Source organism: Nicotiana tabacum, chromosome 11, assembly GCF_000715075.1.
Source record: "Nicotiana tabacum cultivar K326 chromosome 11, ASM71507v2, whole genome shotgun sequence".
Taxonomy (NCBI): domain Eukaryota; kingdom Viridiplantae; phylum Streptophyta; class Magnoliopsida; order Solanales; family Solanaceae; genus Nicotiana; species Nicotiana tabacum.
The window spans coordinates 78,245,409-78,269,370 of NC_134090.1; the positions used below are offsets into that span (position 1 = coordinate 78,245,409).

General features: G+C 39.5%; 2 protein-coding genes across 2 annotated transcripts; both read left to right on the forward strand.

Annotated features, from left to right (window-relative positions):
- The first annotated feature begins 264 nt into the window (after positions 1-264).
- LOC142165909 (uncharacterized) lies at positions 265-2,439 on the forward strand. Its single transcript, XM_075224297.1, has 4 exons — positions 265-1,276; positions 1,648-1,706; positions 1,819-2,010; positions 2,149-2,439. The coding sequence occupies exons 1-4, from the start codon at positions 265-267 to the stop codon at positions 2,437-2,439; spliced, it is 1,554 nt and encodes a 517-aa protein (XP_075080398.1).
- A 2,412-nt stretch (positions 2,440-4,851) lies between these two features.
- Positions 4,852-23,678, forward strand: LOC107763957 (uncharacterized). Its single transcript, XM_016582472.2, has 6 exons — positions 4,852-5,312; positions 11,230-11,338; positions 11,418-11,548; positions 11,667-11,741; positions 11,868-12,014; positions 23,295-23,678. The coding sequence occupies exons 1-6, from the start codon at positions 5,040-5,042 to the stop codon at positions 23,409-23,411; spliced, it is 852 nt and encodes a 283-aa protein (XP_016437958.1). The 5' UTR covers positions 4,852-5,039; the 3' UTR covers positions 23,412-23,678.
- Positions 23,679-23,962: the final 284 nt, after the last annotated feature.

The window sequence follows — 23,962 nt, forward strand, 5'->3', positions numbered from 1 at the left end:
AGTTTATGTCTATTGCATTTGATGTTTTTATGTTATCTGAGCTATTTTTGTGCCTTTCTAGATTTATTTATGTTACTTTTATTTTTGGTGGTCCTTATCGTTTTGGTCCTACATATTAAAGCTAGGGTTTTTGTTGATTTGTATAATTAATTAATGGTGGGGTTTCATATCTTTATATTTTTATTGTTTAAGCCTTGAATATTGCTGATGTGGTCTCATTTTGCCTTTTTTATTGTTGTTGCATGTAATTTTATTCGAAGGATAATGGATAAAGTGAACTTGTATTTTAATTATGGAGATGAGTGGGTATTGGAACCTACACTGTCTTATACTAAGAGAGATGTCCACCTGTTGAGTGGTTATGAAGTAGACCATCTCTCTTATATTGATTTGTGTAAAGAATACACTGAAGTGATAGGATTTGTTGAGGTACAACAGTTGATATTTATTGACCCATCTGGGAGGTATTTTTTGTTAGATGGGGATGAAGGGATTAGGAAGATTCAAGCCCTAATTAATGATGGTTTCACTGATGTACAATTATTTGGTGTTGACCTTTTGGATGATACTCTAAATGTTCCTGTATTTACCCAGTTTACAGCAGCAAATAGTGTACTTGTTGCTATAGCTTCTGAATGTGATAGTAGTGAAGATGATACATATATTGAAAATGTTAATAGTGGTTATGATAGTGATGCCCTAGGTTTATTTGAGAGGCAGAATAAGTGTGAGGTAACTGACCAACTTGATAGGTATAAAACATTGGAAAAAGGTATGAACTTTAAAGATCTTGCTGAAGCTAAAGAGGTTATTGCTTATTATGCTATTTCTAATAAGAGGGGCCTTCAGATAGATAAGAGTGATAGGAGAAGACTTAGATACAAGTGCCAGATTGGGTGTTCCTTTAAATTTATTATTTCTAAGGATGGCAGAGATCACGGGGTAAAGATAAAAACTTGGAGGGATAAACATGATTGTGATGAAGTTTTTGAGAACAGAAGAGCTACTCCAACTGCTTTAGCATATTATTTTAAGAGAAAGATTCAAAATAATTCTAAGTTTAAAGTTAAAGAGATGAAGGTTGGTTTAAAGGATAGATTTAGTTTGAATGTGAGTGATTTAAAGTTTAAAAGGGTGAAGAGAATGGTTTTAGAGAAATTAGAGGGCAGTTACTTGGATGAGTACAACAAGTTGGAGGCATATGCTCAAGAGTTGAGAGAAACCAACCCTGGTACTGATGTGGTGATACAGATATCCAAGGATGCAATGGAGGAAGGTAAGAGAAGATTTTTGAGGATGTATGTGTGTTTGTAGGCCCTCAAGAGTGGATTCAAAGCAAGTTTGAGACCTTTTATAGGTCTAGATGGACCTTTTTAAAAGGCAAATGCAAATAAATGTTGTTAGTTGTTATTGCTCAAGATTCTTGCAAGCATGTGTATTCACTAGCTTGGGCTATAGTGGATAAAGAAACAAAAAGATCATGGTAGTGGTTCATGAAGAACTTGAAGGCTTCTTTGGACTTGAAAGATGGTAAAGGGTATACATTCATGCTAGATATGCAGAAAGTATGTTACCATATGCTCAAAAATTTTACACTCAGCAGATTATATTATTTAGTTTGTTAATATAATATTTCTTCATGTGCAGGGTCTATTAGATGTTGTAAGGAATATATGTCCACAATAATATCACTGATATTGTGCAAGGCATATTGAAGCAAACTGGAGCAAAAATTGAAATACTGATGAGATAAAAAAATTAATGTGGTGGTGTTCTTGGAGCACATATGAGGAAGAATTTAAGGATATGTTGAAACAGTTAGGTGAAGTGTCTGAGGATGCTGTTAAGGGCTTGCTGAAACATCCTCCAGTAAGCTGGTGTAGAGCTTATTTTGGCATCCAATGTAAGAACCCAATGGTGGACAATAACTTTACAATATCTTTCAACTCTTGGATTCTTGAAGCTAGACATAAGCCAATTGTGAAGATGCTTGAGGTTATAAGAGTGAAGGTGAAGTCTATTGTTAATCTTTTGTTAGTTACTGTTGACTAATTGACTAACTACTTCTTTGCTATGTTACTAATTGGCGGCTGCTTGTTAAATAGTCTACTATTGACTAACTGCGTATTTACTGGTTGATAATTGAAGGTGATGAATCAACTAAAGGATAGAGCAGATGAAGTTAGCAGTTGGAGAGGTGAATACAACCCATATGCAATGGAACTATACAATGATTATAGAGAGATGGCTTCAAAGTGCAAAGAAAATTTCAATGGAGAAATGGGTTTTGAAATAAGTGAAGGTGAAGACAGGCACACAATGATTCTGGAGCAACAAAGGTGCACATGCAGACTTTGGGACTTGTTTGGAATCCCTTGTGCTCATGCTATCAGGGCATTCAACTATAAGAAACAAGACCCAGCACTTGGGATTCATTAGTGGTATTCCAAACAAGCTTGGCAGTTGGTCTATCAACACAAATTGCAACCTGTTAGAGGTGAAAAATTCTGGAAAGTTGAGCCACACCAAGCCATCAAACCACCACCATTAGCAAAGATGGCTGATAGACCTAAAGTGAAAAGGTCAAGAGAGAAAGATGAAGATAGTAAAAGGCAAGGAGAATGGTCAACATCTAGGAAGGGTCTTCAAATGACTTGTAGTTTTTGTGGCAAGCCAAACCATAATAAAAGAAGTTGTCCATTATCCAATAAGGTATACTTGCATTCTATTGTTCATACTTACAGTCTGTTTTTTTACTTACAATATATTTGGTTATAATTACAGTCCAAGAATGTGCAAGACCACACTCAGACAACTGAAGATCAAGAATCAGAATTTTTTTGTCCCTAATCCAAATTTTAAAGCACAAGACCAACAAATGCCAAGTCAGGCTAGCCAACCAAGTCAGCTGTCCAGTTATCACTCCAGTCAGAACACTCATATGCCAAGTCAGCAATCCAGTCAGTACATTCAGCAGCCAAATCAACATTCCAGTCAGTACACTCAGCAACCAAGTCAATAATCCAGTCTCTACACTCAGATGCCAAGTCAGAATATTCAGACCAGAAGAAGGCTTATTCAGGCAGACTTTGGTGCAGAAGCTGACCCAGTTTTGAGGCCTAAGGTTGTCTCTGATATTGAGATTGGACTTCAGCGTAAGAATCAACAAAATTTTGGGACTAGGAAGATACCATTCAGAGGTAATCACACTGGTAGCTCACAACCAACAAAACTGCCATACTCCCCAAAGAGAACTACCTAGAAGGGGAAGTAGGCAATGACAACAGCTCAACTGTTGGGTGTGAAAGAGAATTGGCAAACTTAAAGCTTGAAGAGGCAAGGAGAGGGGCAAAGGGAGTAGTTTAGCAAGAAATGATGAATGTAATATATATTAAAACCCTTTTTTTTCATGATTGTTCGAGTACATGCTATTTGTTTATGTTCTAGGTTTTTGGACAAGTAAATATTGTGACAGTGGTACAGGTTTTTGGATCACACATTTACTTGTCTAATAGCAATATTTTGTTGGGCTTAAATCTTGAAATAATGTATATTTGCTACTCGATTAATGGCAATGTTCTTCTTGTCTATCTATAAGAGATGTTTCTATTTGTTATTGTGATTGTTAATGTATGCAAAATGTTGTATGAGAGTGAAGAGAATGGTAAAAAACTTCGTTTCATACCAACAGAGGACCATTACAAATGCAACATTACAACATATGCAGAATTACAACATCTGAACCTAACCCATAAATATCTGCAAATTACAACATCGACAGAATTACATAATAACCTAACTACACTACATAATCTTGAAAACTAGCACCAACACAAAGACAACCCAAGAAAACACAATAAACCACTTCATATTTTGTAGTTTATCCTCCATCCTAGCAACCTTCTCTAAGTTTGTTGAATTAATTTCCTCCACCTCTTCCATTATTTTCTCTATTTTCAGCCTTTCAGCAGAAACAACATCTTCCAAGTTAGCCACTATCTTTTTCAGATAATTTCTTTCAACTTCCACTGACTTCAGTGAAGTATTCAAGTTATGGATTAAAATCGTCACATGTGGTGCCATCTCTTCATCCCGTCATTCTCACAAACCACATGAAGCTTCCTCGTCAAAACGAGGGCATTTGTAGAATCGACGACCACCGTTCAAATGAGTCTTATCCACAAAATGATTTGCAATCGAACCACAACCACAACGACGCGACAAACCAGAAGTGACAAGATTTCAGACATTTGAATTTTTTGTTATTCAATAAAGGCGGAACTTTTACAGCCAACCACAAGATTCGAAGAAAATAGACAAGATTTAATTAGTTGAAAAAGAGAAATTTTGGGGAAGAAGAATCGGGTAAGCAACCTGATGACCTAGGTTCTAAATTGGGGAAGAAGACGAGTAAAATATGTGGGTATAAGGTTAAAAGAGTGGGTATAAAGTAAAAGGAGTGAGCCAGATCAGTTAAATGGGTCGAAAATTACCCAAATACAATGTCAGCCCCACTGAGCCACGTGGACAAATGAAAGAACGCCACATCATTTAATGAGAGGCACACATGGAGTTCCATTAGTCGGGAGGGTAAATTTGATAATAGAATTAACGTCCTATATATTTTCAGACGGATAGATGGTCGGAGGGCTTTTATAAACCATTTACCATACGATAGGGGTACTTTAAGGCCTTTTCCGTATTTTAATTAATGTAACTTCTTGAAAAATCCCACTTAAAAATTATAAGAAAGAAAAGAGGAAATTTGATATTATATCACAATATTTTTTACTTCTTCTTCTTCTTGATATAAGCATCACAATTGCTGTCTTTCTTTCCAGTAATCAATGTTTTTACGGCCAGAATCTTTTCCTTTTTTTTTTTTTCCTTCGCGTTATTTTCCCATATATAGGCATAATTTTTTTTTTTTTTTTTTTTAATTTCGAATAATCTTGCATGGTTCCTTACAGAGGATTCATTTAAATAATCACAAAATCTGCGATTGCCGAAACCCCAACTGCCGTATACCGTAATAGCAAATGGCGGAGAAAATGAGCGGAAGCAACCTCAAGAGTGCAGCCGTGCATGGCGTAACGATGGACAGCCATTTGGAGATGAATAAACCGGACAGAAATGTGTGGCTGATGAAATGCCCTACCCTTGTCTCCACATTCTTCCAACAACATCTACATTCTTCTTCAACTCCTCCTCTTAATTTTGACAATGACGGCCTCTCTTCCTTTGTTTCTCCTGCGCCAGTCGCTAAAGTCGTCGTCGCCGTTGACCCTCTCCTCTCCAATGATGCTACTCAGGTACCTACTTACTCACGTGCAAATTAATATTGAAGTTTATATTTTTAGTCTCCTCTGTTTTGCTTCTTTTGTAGAAACTATATTTAGGGCATAACCCACAATAGGAAAGTGTGGATGTCGAGTATTAAGGTGGTAGGTTGACATATAGTTGTGAGTTTTTTCTAGGTTTACAATAGTATTCTTTTATTCCTGGCTCTTTAGTACTTGTTATGTCACTTGCTTCCATCAGTGGCGGACTTGCGTTTTCAAGTATGGGTGCTGAAGCACCCATTGACTTTGGCCAAATTGTGTTATCTATTCATAGATAATACTTAAAAAATTTGAATAATTGACCATGAGCATCCACTATGATCATGTTTGACCACTGTAAATTTACACTAAAATTAGTGAAGCACCCACGACCTATAAATCTTGGATCCGCCACTGGCTTCCATTACCTTATTATATTACTGCTGTTATTGCTTGTTGATTTGGTTTTACTGTTCCTTAAGCCGAGGGTCTATCGGATCCGCCGAGGGCAGGGATAAGGTTGCGTACACACTACCCTCTCCAGACCACAAGTATGGGATTAAGCTGGGTTTGTTGTTGTTGTAATTTGTTGTTAACTTTTCTACTGCGGACTCTTTATCAGTGTTGGTGGTTTGTATAAAAGGGCGGTCCCGGTGCACGAAGCATCCCGCTTAGGGAAGGGCCACACTTCAAAGGGTGTTATATGAGTTTTTTTTTTTGGGGTGTTTTGATGAGCAGTTAACTGCGGCTTGTCGGGTTTATATTGTTTTTCTACGATTCTTTGATCGAATGTCTTAGTTTTAGATGTATGAAGCTTTTAGAATTATGCTTAGTTTGCTTGTCTCACATTTTTTCTGGTCCCAGGGGAGGGGTTTGGTTTGCGATGGGTGTAGATACTCTGTGGGCATTCTTCAAATAGACTAAAAATTAGCATAAAACCCACACCAGATAGGCAGATACTTATACTTGACCCGTCATAAGTACGTATCAATTAACCTGGAATAACTACTTACTATGATTGCCTAAGCCTTGGTGGTGGACATAGATACCTAGTACCTATGCGGTAGGAGGCAACAAGTACCCAGTGCAATAGTTGAGGTGCGCGCAAGCTAGCTTGCACCACCATCATTTAAAAAAAAAAGACTACTCCATATTATAGAGCCACTTATTTAACCAAATGCCATCAAAGGGTGGGACCACAATGCTATGACTCCTGGTGGAAGTGTTATCACTAACATTAGAAGGCTGCCCATCCATCATTGGGCTTATCTATGTGAACCGGGGAATCAGTACTTCTCTCATCTCCTAGAGATAAAGCATGTCTCTCGTCAGTCACCCTTCAGAGTTCATCCATCAACCTTGTATTGCCATCAAATTTTCTCCCTAGAGTTCCCGATAGCGGGTGTTTTCTACCATTGATTCGGATTACTCTCCCATAATCAACTGACTCTGATATACTAGGAACATGGAAGGAATGGGTGCTTCTGAAGAACATATATTTAATTTTTTCTTTAATAGAATTCTTGTAATGGACCAGATTATTGCATAATCAGAAAAACGGAAAGAATAATTAAGCGAGAGAAAATTTACTCTCCATTGGTTTTAAGGAAGTCAATGGTAGATATAACTAGTGGCTCAAAATAACAGCCTAACTACGAGGGAGCACGTGCATTGCTTGTCAAGGTTCGAGCTTTTGATTTGAATTGAAATTTCACAAAGACTTAGATAATTATGTTTTTGCATTCATCTGTACGAGGTGTTTAGGATGTTAATTACCATGGAGGAACATATTAATTTTTTTTTTTGAATAATTTAACTAGTTTGACAGTAAATATCAAACTGAACTTGTTAATTAATTTTAATTCCTAAAAGCATAAAATGGAGTCATATATCATATAAATTCAAAGAAGGAAGTTTACGATCCTTAGAGGCCAGTAATGTGACTATAGCGAGGTAACAAATTGTTTGGTTATTGATAAAGGATGATAAATTGTTCGACCTTTAATAAAGGGCCATGAAATGTTTAAATCTTCTTGTTTCTTTAACATTAGTAGCTAAAAATCAAGTATACAATATGAAAGTGGTATATAACTTAGGAGTAATATTGAGAAGCTATGTTTTCTAGTTTAAATTTGGTCACAACTTTATACTTGATCTCTTTGAGGAACTTTAGCAGTTTGTCATGTTGTCCCATGGGTATATAATTGTTTGATTATTGATAAAGGGTGATGAATTGTTTGATTAGTAGTAAAAGGCCATAAATGTTTAACCTTCTTGTTTCTTTTAACTTTGGTAGCTAAACATCTGGTAGACAATGTTGAAGTGGAATCTAACTTACGAGTGATATTAAGAAGCTATGTTTTACGGTTTAAATTGGTCGCAGTTTTATACTTGATCTCTCTTTAGCCGTGGTCATTTTACTTATGCGTATATATGCTGGAACTTAGTGTCATTACTGAGTTGGAGCCTGTATAACAAAATATGATGTCTCAGCAAGTTTTGAGATGAACTTGATGTATCATCAACTGATTTCTTGTTTAGAAGAGCCCTTTTTTTTTTTCTTTTTCTGGCGTTGGGGTGTAAGAGCACATCATGTCTATTCCATTTTATTGCTATGTGACTTCCTGATTCTTATTTCCTATTCATTGGATAAAATGGATATAAACAGCTTCCATTTTCCTTAAATAGATGGTGAGTGGAGCAAATAACAAATAATTACACAGTAAACCTAACCTGCTCCAGAAACCACTAATCTTGCCCATTCATTTTTTTTTTTCAAATAATTTTGCCCATTAGTTTTCGAAAAGGTAACAAGTTGCAAGGAATTCTGTTTTTCCTTAAAAGAAAAGACTAAATATCAAGGAAATTCCAGCCTCTTGTGTCTCCTTTAAGCACATGTTGAAGATAAAACTTGAAATATATTTATTGAAATGTATATAATGATGAAGCATTTTTTAGTGAAATGCTCAACTAATATGCATGATAATTGAAAAGCTATAAAAAGGTGAAGAGGAAAGAGAGAATTCACAGCAGCATTTCCCTCAGGGTTGGGGGGCAGTGGCTGTGGATTGAAGCAAGAACTTGTAAGTTTACTTTTGTTTGTGGCAAATCCATCAGTAGAAACTAATTGAGGGCCTATTAGCTACTTAGGCTAGATGCCACTAAAATAAGTTTTAAGTAAGCTGAGAAGGACCTGAAAGTGTGCTCTAAATGGAAAAACATACATTGCTGTTCCTTGAACAGTGTTACTTTATGGTCTATGGTTAAGCAATGTCGACAATTGTAACTGGATATATGAGAGGCAATTGCAAAGAGTTCTTTCTATTCACTACAAAAGTATGGATAAGACTGTTATCTTTTATGTTCTTTTACTTGGTAATCTATAACTTCTATAACACACTCTCTGATAATATTCAAACAAGACGATATTGCTGAAACAAGTAATTTGGGAATTTTCTTTTTATCTTTTTCTCTTTTTTTCCAGTATAGCTATCCAAAGTACAATTTGTAAAACATTCTACATTGACACATCTCTTTGGGTTAAATAATAAAGTGCTCCTCTGGCATAGTATACCATGCACAATCCATTTGAAGGGCAGTGCTTGTGGCTGTGATAGTGTGTTTCTTAAACTTGCTGCTATAGTAATGTTTCTTCATATGATTGAGCTCAAGTAATTCAACTTATATGGCAGATTTCTGGAACTTCCACCGGATAAAGTTTACATGGATAGAAAAGTTGCACAGAGGAGTTCACGTATACTTGTCCTAGTATATGTTTTCTCGCGTGGTTCATGTGGCACTCTGTCCAATAGCTTTTAAATGCATTTGGTACAAGTAAGTGCAGTAATTGAGCTGGAAAGTGGACTGCACATGATCGAGAACATTTAGATATAAGGCCATAGTAAAATTATCTTGCATCTCAAAACTTAATATGATATGTATATACCCAGGAAATAATTGATTTTGCATTCAATTGTTTGCTCAGTTATACTCGTAATGTGCAACACATGATAACACCACTCGTTTTAGACATAACAACAACTACAAGATGGAATTATTTTGACATCTTCATATCCTGCTATCTTTACATTAACTGTCCCAGCAAGTCAGTCTGTTGGAGAGCTATTTGGAGCTCTTAAGTATGAACTGCCACGTTTTGTTTGGGTAGGAAGAACTGGGTAGGAGTAGGGGGAGTAAAAAGGAGGTCTGGGTTTTTCTCTTGGTATGGAATTCGTAGAGAGTGGAATTAAAGTGGAGGGACTACACTTTCGTTTTCTTTTCATCCCCCTCTGAAGCTGATCAGGATGAGAAGTATCTTTCTATTCCTTTCCTTCCAACCCTACCCAACAATTGGAATAAAATTGCGGTAATTCACTTGAAGGAAGTAAACCATTGAGTGTCTCTCTCTCCTTTACCATTCCCCTTAGCTTCATGGAGTCAAACATAAGTTTTACAATGTGCCTTTCGCTTGGGATGAAGCCCAAAGTGCAATCATCACAACTGACGTTTTGAGGAGTGTACATGTTTGACGGCATGTGTGCAAAGTGCAAACTTTATGGAAGCAAAGGATGCAGATTATCTAAATGTTTCACTGTAATGTGGCTTCAATTTCTTCTTTTTTGGTCCTTCATTTTGTATCTCTTTGAGGTCTAACGGCTTCTATCCTGATGTTAAATCTGAAGAAAAAGAAGCTCATGTGTTTTTTTCCCAATAGTGAAACTCAGTCTTTTAATAGTTTAGAAAATGTTAATTGGAAGATTACCTTTTCTTCTGTATATTGTTGGAGAAAGGAAAAAAAGGCCCTCATTGTGTGGATGTCTGGTTTTTTTCTTTTGTTATGTAGAGCCTTGTGCATCTTTTATAGTTCCTTTTCAGTATTCTCCTTATGCCTTATAATGCAATGACATTAATTTGTCTAATATTTACCTAAAGGAAGGCAACAATTTTGTGTTTTTAAGATGTACTAGCATTACAGTAAAGTTACCCCAACGTCTTGGATAGTTTATATAGAATTCAGTAAACATAGCCTTTTGCTGATTCGTTTCTCTCATTTTCTTCCCCTTTCCTATTCCTGGTGGGTTCTCTGCTCCTATTTTTTTACAGCTTATCTGTGTTAGTATATCAAGAGCATTACCTAGGTACTTAAAGAAGAAAGACATGGCAATAGTTGATGAATTGAATTGGAGAGATAGGTGTATCTGATATTTATTTAATGAAATCTTCTTACTTCATTAAAAAAATGTCTGATTGTATGCTATGCTTATGAAGCCAGATGCTTCTGAAAGACTCCTTTGTAAAACACGGCACATGTTGGACATGCAAGGGACGTGCCCATCCCACAATTAATCATCTTTAGAAGTATTTTGCATTGTTTGACAGTACTGTCATACTTGTACTGTCAAAATTAGATCTTCAAATCTTTTGTGAACTAGTTCAGATAGGATAGAAAATGAGGATCATCCATCACTTCCTAATGCAGTAAGAAGATAAGAACCATGTTCAGGAACTTTTAAATGGAAAAAACCTTCTACTCATTTTTTTTATTTTTTTTGAAAAAAGAAGAACGAATGATGAGCTTTATGGTTTTCTATATTGTCAATTGTATATTCATTTTTCCATATCCTTATAACAGAGTAATAGTTCCTCTTCTTCTTTCAAGGAGTGGGGGTTAATGTGCTTTAGGATGCAACCGACTTTCCATCTGTTTTACAAAATAGTCAACAAATTCTCTGCTCTGTTATTTATCTTGCGAAAAATGCTTTTGATGTAACATCCGTCGTTTTTCATTTCATCTGTCAATCTTTTCAGGTCGAGGAGAGAGTTGCAGTAATTTATTTGCATGCCAGTCCTCTTTGCTATCAATATCTTTTTCCTTCCAATTTTCATACATTATTTGCATGATGACCAGTTTACCATGGAATTGGCTGGCACTTCATCTGGAAACATGCCCACTCTCTACTCCATGGACATGTCCACAGATTTTGTTCCGATGTCTATATTTTCTGAGTCAGCTCAAGGTGAGGACCTCTTAATGGTTTGACAGCTGTATCTGTGAGATTATTTCACATCATGCTGAATGAAAATTCTATTTTGTAGGAAGGCTTTCTGTGGAAGGAAAGATATACCAAAAATTTGATATGAAGCCTCATCATGAAAACAGTGAGAACTATGGAAAATTATGCCGTGAAAGGACCAATAAGTACATGACTAAAAGTAGACAGATTCAGGTACAGTTACACCTTTTTCCTGGTTGGATGTTGGCTTATTTGTATAGCCACTTTGATGTTGGATATATTGATTTCTTATTTTTAGTTGCTTTTGAACCTGCTTTTTTCTGATTCGCAGGTTATTGACGACGATAATGCCAAACATATGAGGCCTATGCCTGGATTTTTTGCTACTAAGGCTTCTGGATCTGCAGTAATTTTCAGCTTCTAATGTTTAATCTTTTGTGTTCAGCATCTAATGTTGTGGCTACATAGGTAGAACATATGAATGTGATCAAATTTAGGTCACAGAGTTAAAATAACCACCTTTAATTAACAGGATAAGAAGAAGGTACCAAGTAAGGGATTAGAAATGAAAAGAACAAGGAGGGACCGTGATGAAATGGAAGAAATCATGTTTAAACTCTTTGAGAGGCAACCAAATTGGACACTGAAACAGCTGGTCCATGAGACGGATCAGCCTGAGGTATGTCTGCTTAGAGCTCAATTTCCCAATTGTTACTTTGCCCCTCTTTTAAAGTATGTCGTCTGTCATTTGAGTACTTAGATGGTCTAGATGGAAGTGCTGGATCTTGTCTTGCACAGTTGCTTGCTTATCAAAGTACTAAAAAGCTGTTGAGCATCATTTTCTATGTGTTTTTCTGATTAACCTTAATTTAGATTTTATGCTTGCTTGGCTATTTTTGTTACAACGGTGAGAAAGCAAAGGAGAAAATATTATTGATATTATTCTCATATGTTAAACATGATACAATGAGCCCTATATATATACATAACATGTCCTACTCCTAATACATATAGGATTGGGGTTATTTACTACTATTTAGTATTTACATAACTATTCTAACACTCCCCCTCAAGCTGGTGCATATAAATCATATGTACCGAGTTTGTTACATATGTAGTTAATACGAGGACCAGTGAAGGACTTGGTGAAAATATCTGCAAGCTGATCATTCGACTTCACAAACTTTGTAGCAATATCTCCCGAGAGTATCTTTTCTCTGACAAAGTGACAGTCAATCTCAATGTGTTTAGTTCTCTCATGGAACACTGGATTTGACGCAATGAAGAGCAACTTGATTATCACACACAAGTCCCATCTGACTAATCTCACCAAATTTCAACTCCTCGAGCAACTGTTTGATCCAAATTAGCTCACATGTCGCTATAGCCATTGCTCGATATTCTGCTTCTGCACTAGACCAAGCAACCACATTCTGTTTCTTGCTTTTCCAAGATACCAAATTTCCTCCTACTAAGACACAATATCCAGAAGTAGAACGTCTCCAACGATCTGCTCATGGCCTCGATCCTCAAACAATAAACCTTTGCCTGAAGCTGATTTTATATACCGAAGAATGCGAACAACTGCATCCCAATGACTATCACACGGAGAATCCATAAACTGACTCACAACACTCACAGGAAAGGAAATGTCAGGTCTTGTCACTGTAAGGTAATTTAATTTACCAACCAACCGCCTATATCTTGTACGATCGCTAAGAGGCTCCCCCTGTCCTGACAGAAGTTTAGAATTCGGATCCATCGGAGTGTCAACAGGTCTACAACCTGTCATTCCTGTCTCCTCAAGAATGTCTAAGGCATACTTCCGTTGTGAGATTACAATACCTGAGCTAGACTGAGCGACCTCAATACCCAGAAAATACTTTAGTTTGCCCAGATCCTTAGTCTGAAAGTGTTGAAAGAGATGTTGCTTCAATTTAGTAATACCTTTCTGGTCATTGCCGGTAATAACAATGTCGTCAACATAGACCACCAGATAAATACAGAGACTCGAAGCAGAATGCCGATAGAATACAGAGTGATCAGCTTCACTCCGAGTCATGCCAAATTCCTGGATAACTGTGCTGAACTTACCAAACCAGGTTCGAAGAGACTGCTTTAGACCATAAAGTGACCGGCGCAAGCGACATACAAGGCCACGAAACTCCCCCTGAGCAACAAACCCAGGTGGTTGCTCCATATAAACTTCATCCTCAAGGTCACCGTGTAAAAAGCATTCTTAATGTCCAGCTGATAGAGGGGCCAATGGCGAACAACAGCCATGGATAGAAAAAGGCGGACTGATGCTATCTTAGCCACGGGAGAGAAGGTATCACTGTAATCGAGCCCAAATATCTGAGTATATCCCTTGGCAACAAAACGAGTCTTAAGACGATCAACCTTACCATCCGGACCAACCTTGACTGCATACACCCAACGACAACCAACAGTAGATTTACCTGAAGGAAGGGGGACGAGCTCCCAAGTACCACTCGTATGTAAAGCAGACATCTCGTCAATCATAGCCTGCCGCCATCCTGGATGAGACAATGCTTCACCTGTAGACTTAGGGATGGAAACAGAGGACAAAGAAGATAGAAAAACATAATAGGGTGATGACGAACGATGATAACTTAAATCGACATAATGGGGATTAGGATTAAGGGTAGTTCGTATACCTTTCCGAAGTGCAATGGGTGTGCTAGGAAGAGACAAGTCCGCAGTAGGAGCAAGGTCAGGTGCAGGACGTGAATCAACTAGGCCTGATGTTGGGTGCGGACGACGATGATATGTCGAGTGGTGTTCCTGTGGCGGGGAGTCTAGGAGGAGCCACACTAGACTTCCCAAAGGTTGGAATGGGTAAGACTTCTGTGGCGGAAGGTGAAGGAAGAGCTATAGTAGACTCCTTAAAGGTCGGTATAGGTAAGACCTCAGATATATCAAGGTGGTCAGAATGGTCAGAAGAGGTAAAGAAAGGTTTAGACTCAAAAAATGTGACGTCAGAGGACATAAAGTACCTACGAAGATCAGGTAAGCAACAACGATATCCCTTCTGAACACGAGAGTAACCAAGGAAGACACACTTGAGAGCACGAGGAGCTAACTTATCTTTCCCAGGGGCTAAGTTATGAACGAAACAAGTGCTCCCAAAAACACGAGGAGGAACAGAGTATAAGGGTGACTGGGGAAATAATACTGTATACGGAATCTGATTCTGGATTGGAGATGAAGACATCCGATTAACCAAATAACAAGCTGTGAGAACTGCATCGCCCCAAAAACGCAACGGAACATGAGATTCAATAAGAAGTGTGCGAGCGGTCTCAATAATGTGCCTATTCTTTCTCTCTGCAACCCCATTTTGCTGAGGGGTACAAGGACAAGAGGTCTGATGAATAATTCCTTGAGAAGTCATAAACTGCTGAAATTGAGAGGATAAATATTCTAAGCCATATATCAGAATGAACTAAAGAATAAACAGACTCTGCATGACTCTCAATACTACGAGGAAAAGAGGGTCGGGTATGTTTCCCAAGCTGACATGACTCACACTCTAATGTAGATAAACTAGGCACCATCTTCTGAAGTTAGGTCTGGAGGATCTGTAACTAGACATGCCTTGGAGGAAGTGAGTGAGTTAAGGTAGTAAAGGCCTTCTGATTCAAGTCCTGTTCCAATTGTATGTCCCGTACTGCGGTCCTGCATAATAAAAGAATCGTCAATAAAATATATACCACAATGGAGGGCATGAGTCAAACGACTAACAGATGCAAGATTAAAAGGACAACCAGGGACATAAAGAACAGAATCTAGAGTGACAGAGGGTAAGGGATTCGCTTGTCCAACTCCTTTTGCTTGAGTTTGAGACCCATTGGCTAAAGTAACAGTGGGAAGAGACTGTGAATACGCAATATTTGACAAAAGTGATTTATTACTAGAGATATGATCAGAAGCGGCTGAGTCCACAACCCGTTGTCCAAGAGTACTAGACTAGGAAACACAAGCAAAAGAATTACCAGCAACAGAAGTATCAGTCTGAGCAACAGAGGCTACTTGTGGAGATGTCTGCTTACTTGCTCGATATTGAAGGAACTCATTATACTCCCCTTCAGATAAAGAAAATCCCTGGTTACCTGTAGTTTCGGTCTGAGCAACATAAGCATTTTTGGGTGGGCGACCATGTAAAGAATAGCACATGTCACGAGTATGTCCAAGTTTATGACAATAAGAGCACTTGGGTCTAGATCTTCCAAAATGACCTCCTCCTCGTCTATTCTCCATAGTATGAGATGCCCGATTGTCCACTGTCTGGGATGCGAGAATAGATGAGTCAAGTGTCTGTGATGAGATCACTGGATGACTTGGTGCTGCAGCAAGGCGAAGTAATCGAGAGAATAATTCATCAACTGTGGGGACAGTCGAACTAGCCAAAATCTGATCGCGTACTGAGTCAAGATCATTAGGAAGCCCAGCAAGAGTAAGAACTAGAAACATTTTGTCGCTGCTCTTGCTGCTTTGCAACACTAGCAGAAACTGACATCAACTTCTTAAATTCCTCCATGACTGCCTGTACTTGTCCCAAGTAAGTAGACATATCTAATTCATGTTTCTTTAAATTTGTCATCTGCGATATCACATCATAGGAACGAGATATGTCATTAGTGTATAAAGTGCGAGCCTTTTCCCAAACCAAATAACATGTCTGGAATGGACGAAACAAAGGCATCAACTTGGAATCAATAGATCGCCACAGAATACTGCATAATTGAGCATCGATCTTCTCCCAAAGTGCTTTGGCCTTTTCATCTCCTTCACTAGACTTCGTGATTAGATGATCTTGAACACCTTGACCTTTACACCACAACTCGACAGACGAAGCCCAAACTAAGTAGTTTGAACTTCCCATTAAAGGTTTTGAGGTAATCATAACACCGGAATTTCCAGAACCCGGGTTTTTAGACCCGAAGGCATCGACTCCCAAAGACATAGTTGGATTGAAGTGAGGTCTATAAAATTATCACCAAATAACAGAAAGAATCAACTGAAAACTCGCTGAAACAGATAAAGGAAACACTGTTTTTGCCGGGAAATTACTGTAGCTGCCAGAAAAAATCAGTATAGTCGCCGGAAAAACTCAAAGAGGTCGGAATCAAACGAAAACAGTATGGGTGGGGTCGGAATTGGTACATGACCCAACTGTTCTAAAGAAATTTTTTCAAAAAATGGTCGGAGGATGCTACATGCGCAGTGTTATTAAAAGCGCTCGCTTTTCGATTTAAGCGATGAAGCGAGGCGAGGCTCAGTGGTAGCGCTTTTCTGGTAAAAAGCGACTCACATTAGAAAAGCGAGCGCTTTTCTCGCTTTAGCGAGAAGCGACGAGTTAGAAAAAGCGAGAAAAAGCTCGCTTAAGCGAGCAGAAGGCATCAGCTAGGTCTTTTTTTAAAATTTTGGGCAAATAAACATACGAGCAGAAGGCATCTGTTACCAAAACATACGAAAGTCTTCTTCTCCAGCCCAGCAAACTCCAGCGACGACTTCATCTCCAGATCTCGGTAAGTTTCTTCTTCTTCTTCTGTTCTTCTTCTTCTTCTAGTCTTCTTCTTCAGTTCTTCTGTTCTTCTTCTTCATGCTTTGTTTTCTGTCTTCTTCTGTTATTCTTCTTCTCTTCTGTTCTTCTTTCAATTTTTTTCACTTTTTAAGCGCTCATTTTTTGCCCTAAACGATTTCTTTTTCTTCTGTTATTAAAAGTTTCTTCTGTTATCATGATACGACTTCTTTTTCTTTTGTTATGCTCTATTTTCTATTATTAAAAGTGCTCTTTATGCCATTTATCTATGCCTTTTTTTTATTTATGTGTTAAATTGCGCTTCACAGCAAAAAAGCGCTTCGCGCTTCTGTGAAGCGAGGCCTCGTCGCTTTTTTGTGCTTAACGCTTTCCAAAACACTGTGCATGCGCCGACGCGTGAGCTTCTGGTGGCGCATGGGGCTGCTGTTGCCGGAGATTTTTCTGGGGTTTGGTCGCCGAACAGTGGCGACTCTTGTGGTAGTGTTGGATTTTGCACAACATTGACAGAGACTACGCAGACGCAAACAACCTTGAAAAAGTCGCCATAAAAAGGCTTCCGGTGACTGATTTCTCTTCCCGGAATCGCTGGAATTTATGCACAACGATAAATCTCTCATAATTGCTCTGATACCATGTGAGAAAGTACGGGAGAAAATATTATTGATATTATTCTCATATGTTAATCAAAATGTTCAGCATGGACATTTACTCTCTCTCTCTAACCCCCTTTCTCTCTCCCCGCTGGTCCCCCTCTTTTCTGTCTTTTCCGTCTACTATAAATCCTCCGGCGTGACCGCCGGCGCCGGAAATCACAAGTAAGCTACCCTCTCTCCCCCTCTCTCTCCCTTCCCCCTTCCCTTCCCTCTTCCCCATCCCTTCTCTCTCTTTCCCCCGTTTTCTGTTTTTGCATCTTCCCTGCGTCAGTCATCACCGGAATTTTCCGGCCGGCGACTGGTCTTTCTCCTCCTCTCTCCTTTCTTCTCTCTTATTCCCCTAAGCCCTCCTCTCTTTCCCTGCGGTTCGGGTCCCCAGCCCTTCTTGTGTCCAAACTTTAGTTCCCAAAGCACAAACCCTAGTCTGTCCAAATCTTTGGCCGGCGAACACCCTCTCCTTTCGAGGATCGGGTCATGGAATATAGGCACGCTGACGGGTAAGTCTATTGAGATGGCGAAGATTCTACAGAAAAGAAGAGTAAATATAACTTGTGTCCAGGAAACAAGGTGGGTAGGGTCGAAGGCGAGGAATGTGGATGGGTATAAGCTGTGGTACTCTGGAGTCGTGAGGGGTAAGAATGGAGTGGGAATCTTGGTGGATAGGGACCTTAGAGAGTCGGTGGTTGAGGTTAGGCGGGTGCATGACAGACTAATGTTTATTAAGTTGGTGATTGGTGAGTGCACCCTCAATGTCGTTAGTGCCTATGCGCCGCAAGCGGGCTTGGATGAGGAGGTTAAAAGGCGTTTCTGGGAGAGTTTGGACGAGGTTGTGCGTAGTATTCCACCCGCTGAGAGGTTATTTATAGGAGGGGATTTCAATGGCCACATTGGGTCGGTTGCTGGTGACTATGGCGAGGTGCATGGTGGCTTCGACTTTGGGGATAGGAACGGAGGAGGTTCCTCGCTGTTGGATTTCGCTAAGGCTTTCGAGCTAGTGATTGCGAACTCGATTTTTCTGAAGAGGGAGGAGCATCTAGTAACTTTCCGAAGTTCGATTGTGAAAACTCAAATTGATTACCTCATCCTCAGAAGGTGTGATAGAGGGTTGTGCAGGGATTGCAAGGATATCCCGGGTGAGACCCTCGCGACCCAGCATAGGCTCTTGGTAATGGACGTCGATATTACGATAAGGAGGAAGAAGAGGTATGTTCGTGGTCAATCGAGGATTAAGTGGGGAGCCTTAACTAAGGATAAAGCCCAGGAGTTGGAGGGGAGGTTATCGGCTATGGGAGCATGGAGGAGTAGTGAGGACGCCAGCGCTATGTGGGCTACGACGGCGAACTGTGTTAGGGAGGCGGCAAGAGAGGTGCTAGGGATTTCGAAGGGTCACTCTGGCAGGCAGGCGACTGGTGGTGGAATGACATAGTCCAAGGCAAAGTGGAGGCGAAGAAGGAAGCGTATATGAAGTTGGTAGGGAGCACATGCGAGGAAGAGAGGAGAGCGAATAGAGAGAGGTACAAGGTAGCAAGAAAGGAGGCTAAGAATGCATCATTTGGCTGACTGTATGAGGAATTGGGGGAAAAAGGCGGGATAAGAAATTGTTTCGATTGGCTAAAGCGAGGGAGAGGAAGGCTCGGGATCTGGATCAAGTGAGGTGCATCAAAGACGAGGACGGTAGAGTCTTGATGGGGGAGTCCCAGATTAAACAAAGATGGCAGATGTACTTTCAGGGTCTTCTAAATGAGGAAGGGGACCGTGATATAGTGCTAGGGGATCTGGGGCATTCAGAGAGTCTCCAAGACTTTGGGTATTGTAGGCGTATTAAGTTGGAGGAGGTCGTGGGGGCTATGCGTAAGATGAGTCGGGGCAGAGCGACCAGGGCCAGATGAAATTCTGGTTGAGTTCTGGAAGTATGTGGGTAGAGCAGGCTTGGAGTGATTGACTGGGCTATTTAATGTTATTTTCAGGACGAAGAGGATGCCAGATGAGTGGAGGTGGAGTACAGTGGTTCCATTGTACAAGAACAAAGGTGATATTCAGTGTTGTAACAACTATAGGGGTATCAAGTTACTAAGTCATACCATGAAAGTTTGGGAGAGGGTGGTGGAGGCGAGGGTGAGGAAGATAATGTCTATATCTGACAACCAGTTCGGGTTCATGCCGGGTCGCTCGACCATGGAAGCTATCCATCTTATTAGGAGGTTGGTGGAACAATACAGGGATAGGAAGAAAGATCTGCACATGGTGTTTATTGACTTGGAGAAAGCGTATGACAAGGTCCATAGGGAGGTGCTATGGAGGTGTCTGGAGGTAAAAGGTGTGCCGGTAGCTTATGTTAAAGGGATCAAGGACATGTATGATGGAGCTAAGACTAGGGGTAAGGACTGTGGGAGGCGACTCGGAGTATTTCCCGGTTGTTATGGGGTTGCACCAAGGATTAGCGCTTAGCCCGTTCTTATTTGCCTTAGTAATGGATGCACTAACACACCATATTCAAGGGGAAGTGCCATGGTGTATATTATTTGCTGATGACATAGTACTAATTGATGAGATGCGGGACGATGTTAATGAGAGGTTGGAGGTTTGGAGACAGGCTCTCGAGTCTAAGCGTTATAAATTGAGCAGGACTAAGACGGAGTACCTGGAGTGCAAGTTCAGCGCCGAGTCGAGGGAAGTAAGCATGGATGTGAGGCTTGGATCACAGGTCATCCCCAAGAGAGGTAGTTTCAAGTACCTTGGGTCGATTAGTCAAGGGGATGGAGAGATTGACGAGGACGTCACTCACCGTATAGGAGTGGGGTGGACGAAATGAAGGCTAGCATCTGGAGTCTTATGTGACAAGAAAGTGCTACCGATACTCAAAGGTAAGTTTTATAGGGCGGTGGTTAGACCGGCCATGTTGTATGGGGTAGAGTGCTGGCCAGTTAAGAACTCTCATATCCAGAAGATGAAGGTAGCTGAGATGAGGATGTTGAGGTGGATATGCGGGCACACTAGGATAGATAAGATTAGGAATGACGATATTCGGGAGAAGGTGGGTGTGGCCTCTGTGGAAGACAAGATGCGGGAAGCGAGGCTCAGATGGTTCGGGCACGTGTGGAGGAGAAGCCTGGATGCTCCGGTGAGGAGGTGTGAGCTGCTGGCTTTAGTGGGTTCGAGAAGAGGTAGAGGACGGCCTAAGAAGTATTGGGGAGAGGTGATCAAGCAGGACCTGGCACGATTGCAAATTTTCGAGGACATGGCCCTTGATAGGAAGGTTTGGAGGTCGAGCATTAGGGTGGTAGTCGAGCTTCTCCTCCTCCATTCCGGGGGTGAAGCGAGTTTGAGTAGGTTGGTCCTAGACAGGCTTGTGGTTAATGTAGAGTTCACACTAACCTTACTGTTTTCCATAGCTCTAGACCTTAGTTGTGGGTTATGGTTATTGCATGTCATCTATTTTATGGTTTTTAGGATGCTGTCATTATTTCTATGGTTATGTTGACGTTACTGATGAATTGTCTTTTCTTGTTTTCTTGTTTTATTTTCATCTTCTTGAGCCGAGGGTCTATCGGAAACAACCTCTCTGCCCTATCGGGGTAGGGGTAAGGTCTGCGTACACACTACCCTCCCCAGACCTCACTTAGTGGGACTTTACTGGGTCGTTGTTGTTGTTGTATTATTCTCATATGTTAATCATGATACAATGAGCCCTATATATATACATAACATGTCCTACTCCTAATACATATAGGATTAGGGTTATTTGCTACTATTTAGTATTTACATAACTATTCTAACAACAACAACAACGGCCTACTATTACGCCTCAGTCCCAAACAAGTTAGTTGGCTATATGAATCCTCACTGACTATGTTGCTTGACTATTTTTGTTAATTATTTATTTTATTTATTTTCATGAGAAGGATTTTTTTTTTACCAGTGGTAAATAGAGCAGAGGGTTAGAGATGTCCTAAAACTAAATAAAATATGTTTATTAACTGGATCTTCGAATCTCACTGAAGATCTGGTGGGAAATCCTGTAAGAGGCCTATTACCATCTTACTTGTGAAAGACGAGAACACAACTCTAATCCATATATGTTGTTTTAAGAGAAATTGATACTGAAGTATCCTGTTATTCTGCTGTATTGAAATAGACCATCAAACAGCTATCATAGCTCCTCTTTAATAGGTTATTATCTTTCTTGCTGTGACCGGAATCCATATATGCATCTCATGGTTTTGTTGAACCTTGTCAAATACTCAAATTCAAGTTACTTTAGGTGTACTTGATATTGTCATTTGGATTAATATATCATCATACGCTGATATTGTCATATGGATTAATATATCATCATACAACACCAAATTCAATTATTTTCAGTTGCTCCAGCCGAAAACTTGGTAGTGTAGCGGACTATATTTCTTTGCTATAGTGGCCCTATCCTTGAGCTGAGGGTCTATCTGAAGCAGCCTCTCTACCTTCTCCAGGTAGGGATAAAGTTGTGTACACACTACCCTCCCCACACCTCATTTGTGAGAATACATTGGGTATGTTGTTGATGTTGCTATCAAGGCCCTATCAATCTCCTAGTACTCTGTCTGATTCTGTTGGATGCAGGACATTTTTGTCTCTCATTCCAGATCTCCATCCCGTTTATGGTTTAGTCCTTCAAATTTTAAAATAGCCTTTCTTGCTAGTTGCTGATTGTCTGCACTATTATTAGTTAATTTTTATCAAGCAGGTTACTTTCTCTTTTACAAGGTTTAAAGCATGGTGTGGGGCCCTACAATAAGGATTTAATAAGTGCCTAGGAGTAAGAATAGATTAGTTAGCTTTTTGGGTTATGCGGACATTACGCATGAGATGATTCATGCATTTTCCAAACGACATATAAATTAAAATATTGTTTGGGCATCCTCAAGGAATGGAGCAATTAGCGAATTATTAGAGATTATCTTGTTTCGTCATAGAGATAGTTATCCGTACAAGGATAGATGTGATATTTAGATAACTCTTAAATTTGTCTTAAAAGTCAAGTTTTAAGTATTGGAATGAAAATGACCTAAATAGTGGGGAATGGATATTGAGGATCCATATAGCCGACACAACTGAGTTGCGATTGAGGAGTAGTTGATTGATATATTATATATTTGTTGCTCAGCTAGTATTAAAGTTCAGCTATTGGCACTAACTTGTCTAAGGCAAAAGCTTAATAGAGTACATTGTCACCCGATAAATGTTTTCAGATTGTTTCCAGATGTAACAAGTGTTTGGTACGGAGGAAAATATATTTTGAAAAATGTTTACCAGTTTTCCCATTTTCGGTTGGCCTAAGATTACTTTTCCTTAAAAAGCTGGAAAATAACTTCCCTGGCATGCCAAGGGAAGTCATTCTCCCTGCACATGTCCGGCGCTAGACACATGCTCATAACTTCTGACCCATCTGCGTTGCTGAATAGTTGCATATTCTTAATTTCTGACCGGGCCATGTGCATAACTTAAGTTTGCTCTCCTTTTGTACTCCCTCCCCCCTCCACACACACACACACAAAGAATAGAGATACTCCAAAACCTGCAAGTTAGAATAGTTGCACATTTGTGTAACATCTCCCTTCCTACCTATATCAATATTGCAAGAATGGGCTTGAATATTTGTTGTACTAGTTATCGTGCCTGGATTATTGTTGCATGAGAATGATTAGCAGAATTTAGTCTTTCATGTTTTTTCTTCTATTTAACCTTAGTTGTGTTGTTGCAGCAATTTATGAAAGACATGCTCAAACTTCTCTGCATCTACAATAATAAGGGCGCGCATCAAGGCACTTATGAGCTGAAGCCTGAGTACAAGAGGTCAGAAGACAAGCCTGATTCTTGATTATTCATAGCATAAGCTTTCTTGTCAGAGGCCTTAGCCATCAGCCAGGGGAAAACACCAACTGTTTCAACTTGAAGACACCATTCTTTTTGTGCATAAGATCAAGTTTAGAGAAATCCTATGATTGTAATAGTCTATTGCTTTATATATTCAAATCAATTTTCTTCTACTTTTAGATTGCTTATCTTTTCAGCAAACTAGTATAAATAGGAAAAGCCGCCAGGAACGAAGCATATATTTTTGGAAAAGGGAAGCATCTGAAAATCATATAGACATTCACGTCACTGGACAACTATTATTTGCTGGCAGACTTAGATCTCACGTTGTCAACTTTGACTTTAAGCTAAATATACATACTTTCTTCCGAATTTAGGTAATAGGTATGAGTAACTAATGTTTTGACTTTCGTGTTCTCTAGCCAAAATTTTGCATGAGGCTTCGCAGAGGCGGACCTATGCAATAAGTAGAGGGGTCACTCATAGGCGGATCTACCATGTGAAACATGGTTCACGTGAACCCGTGGTCCTCGGGTTAAAATATGGATATGATGT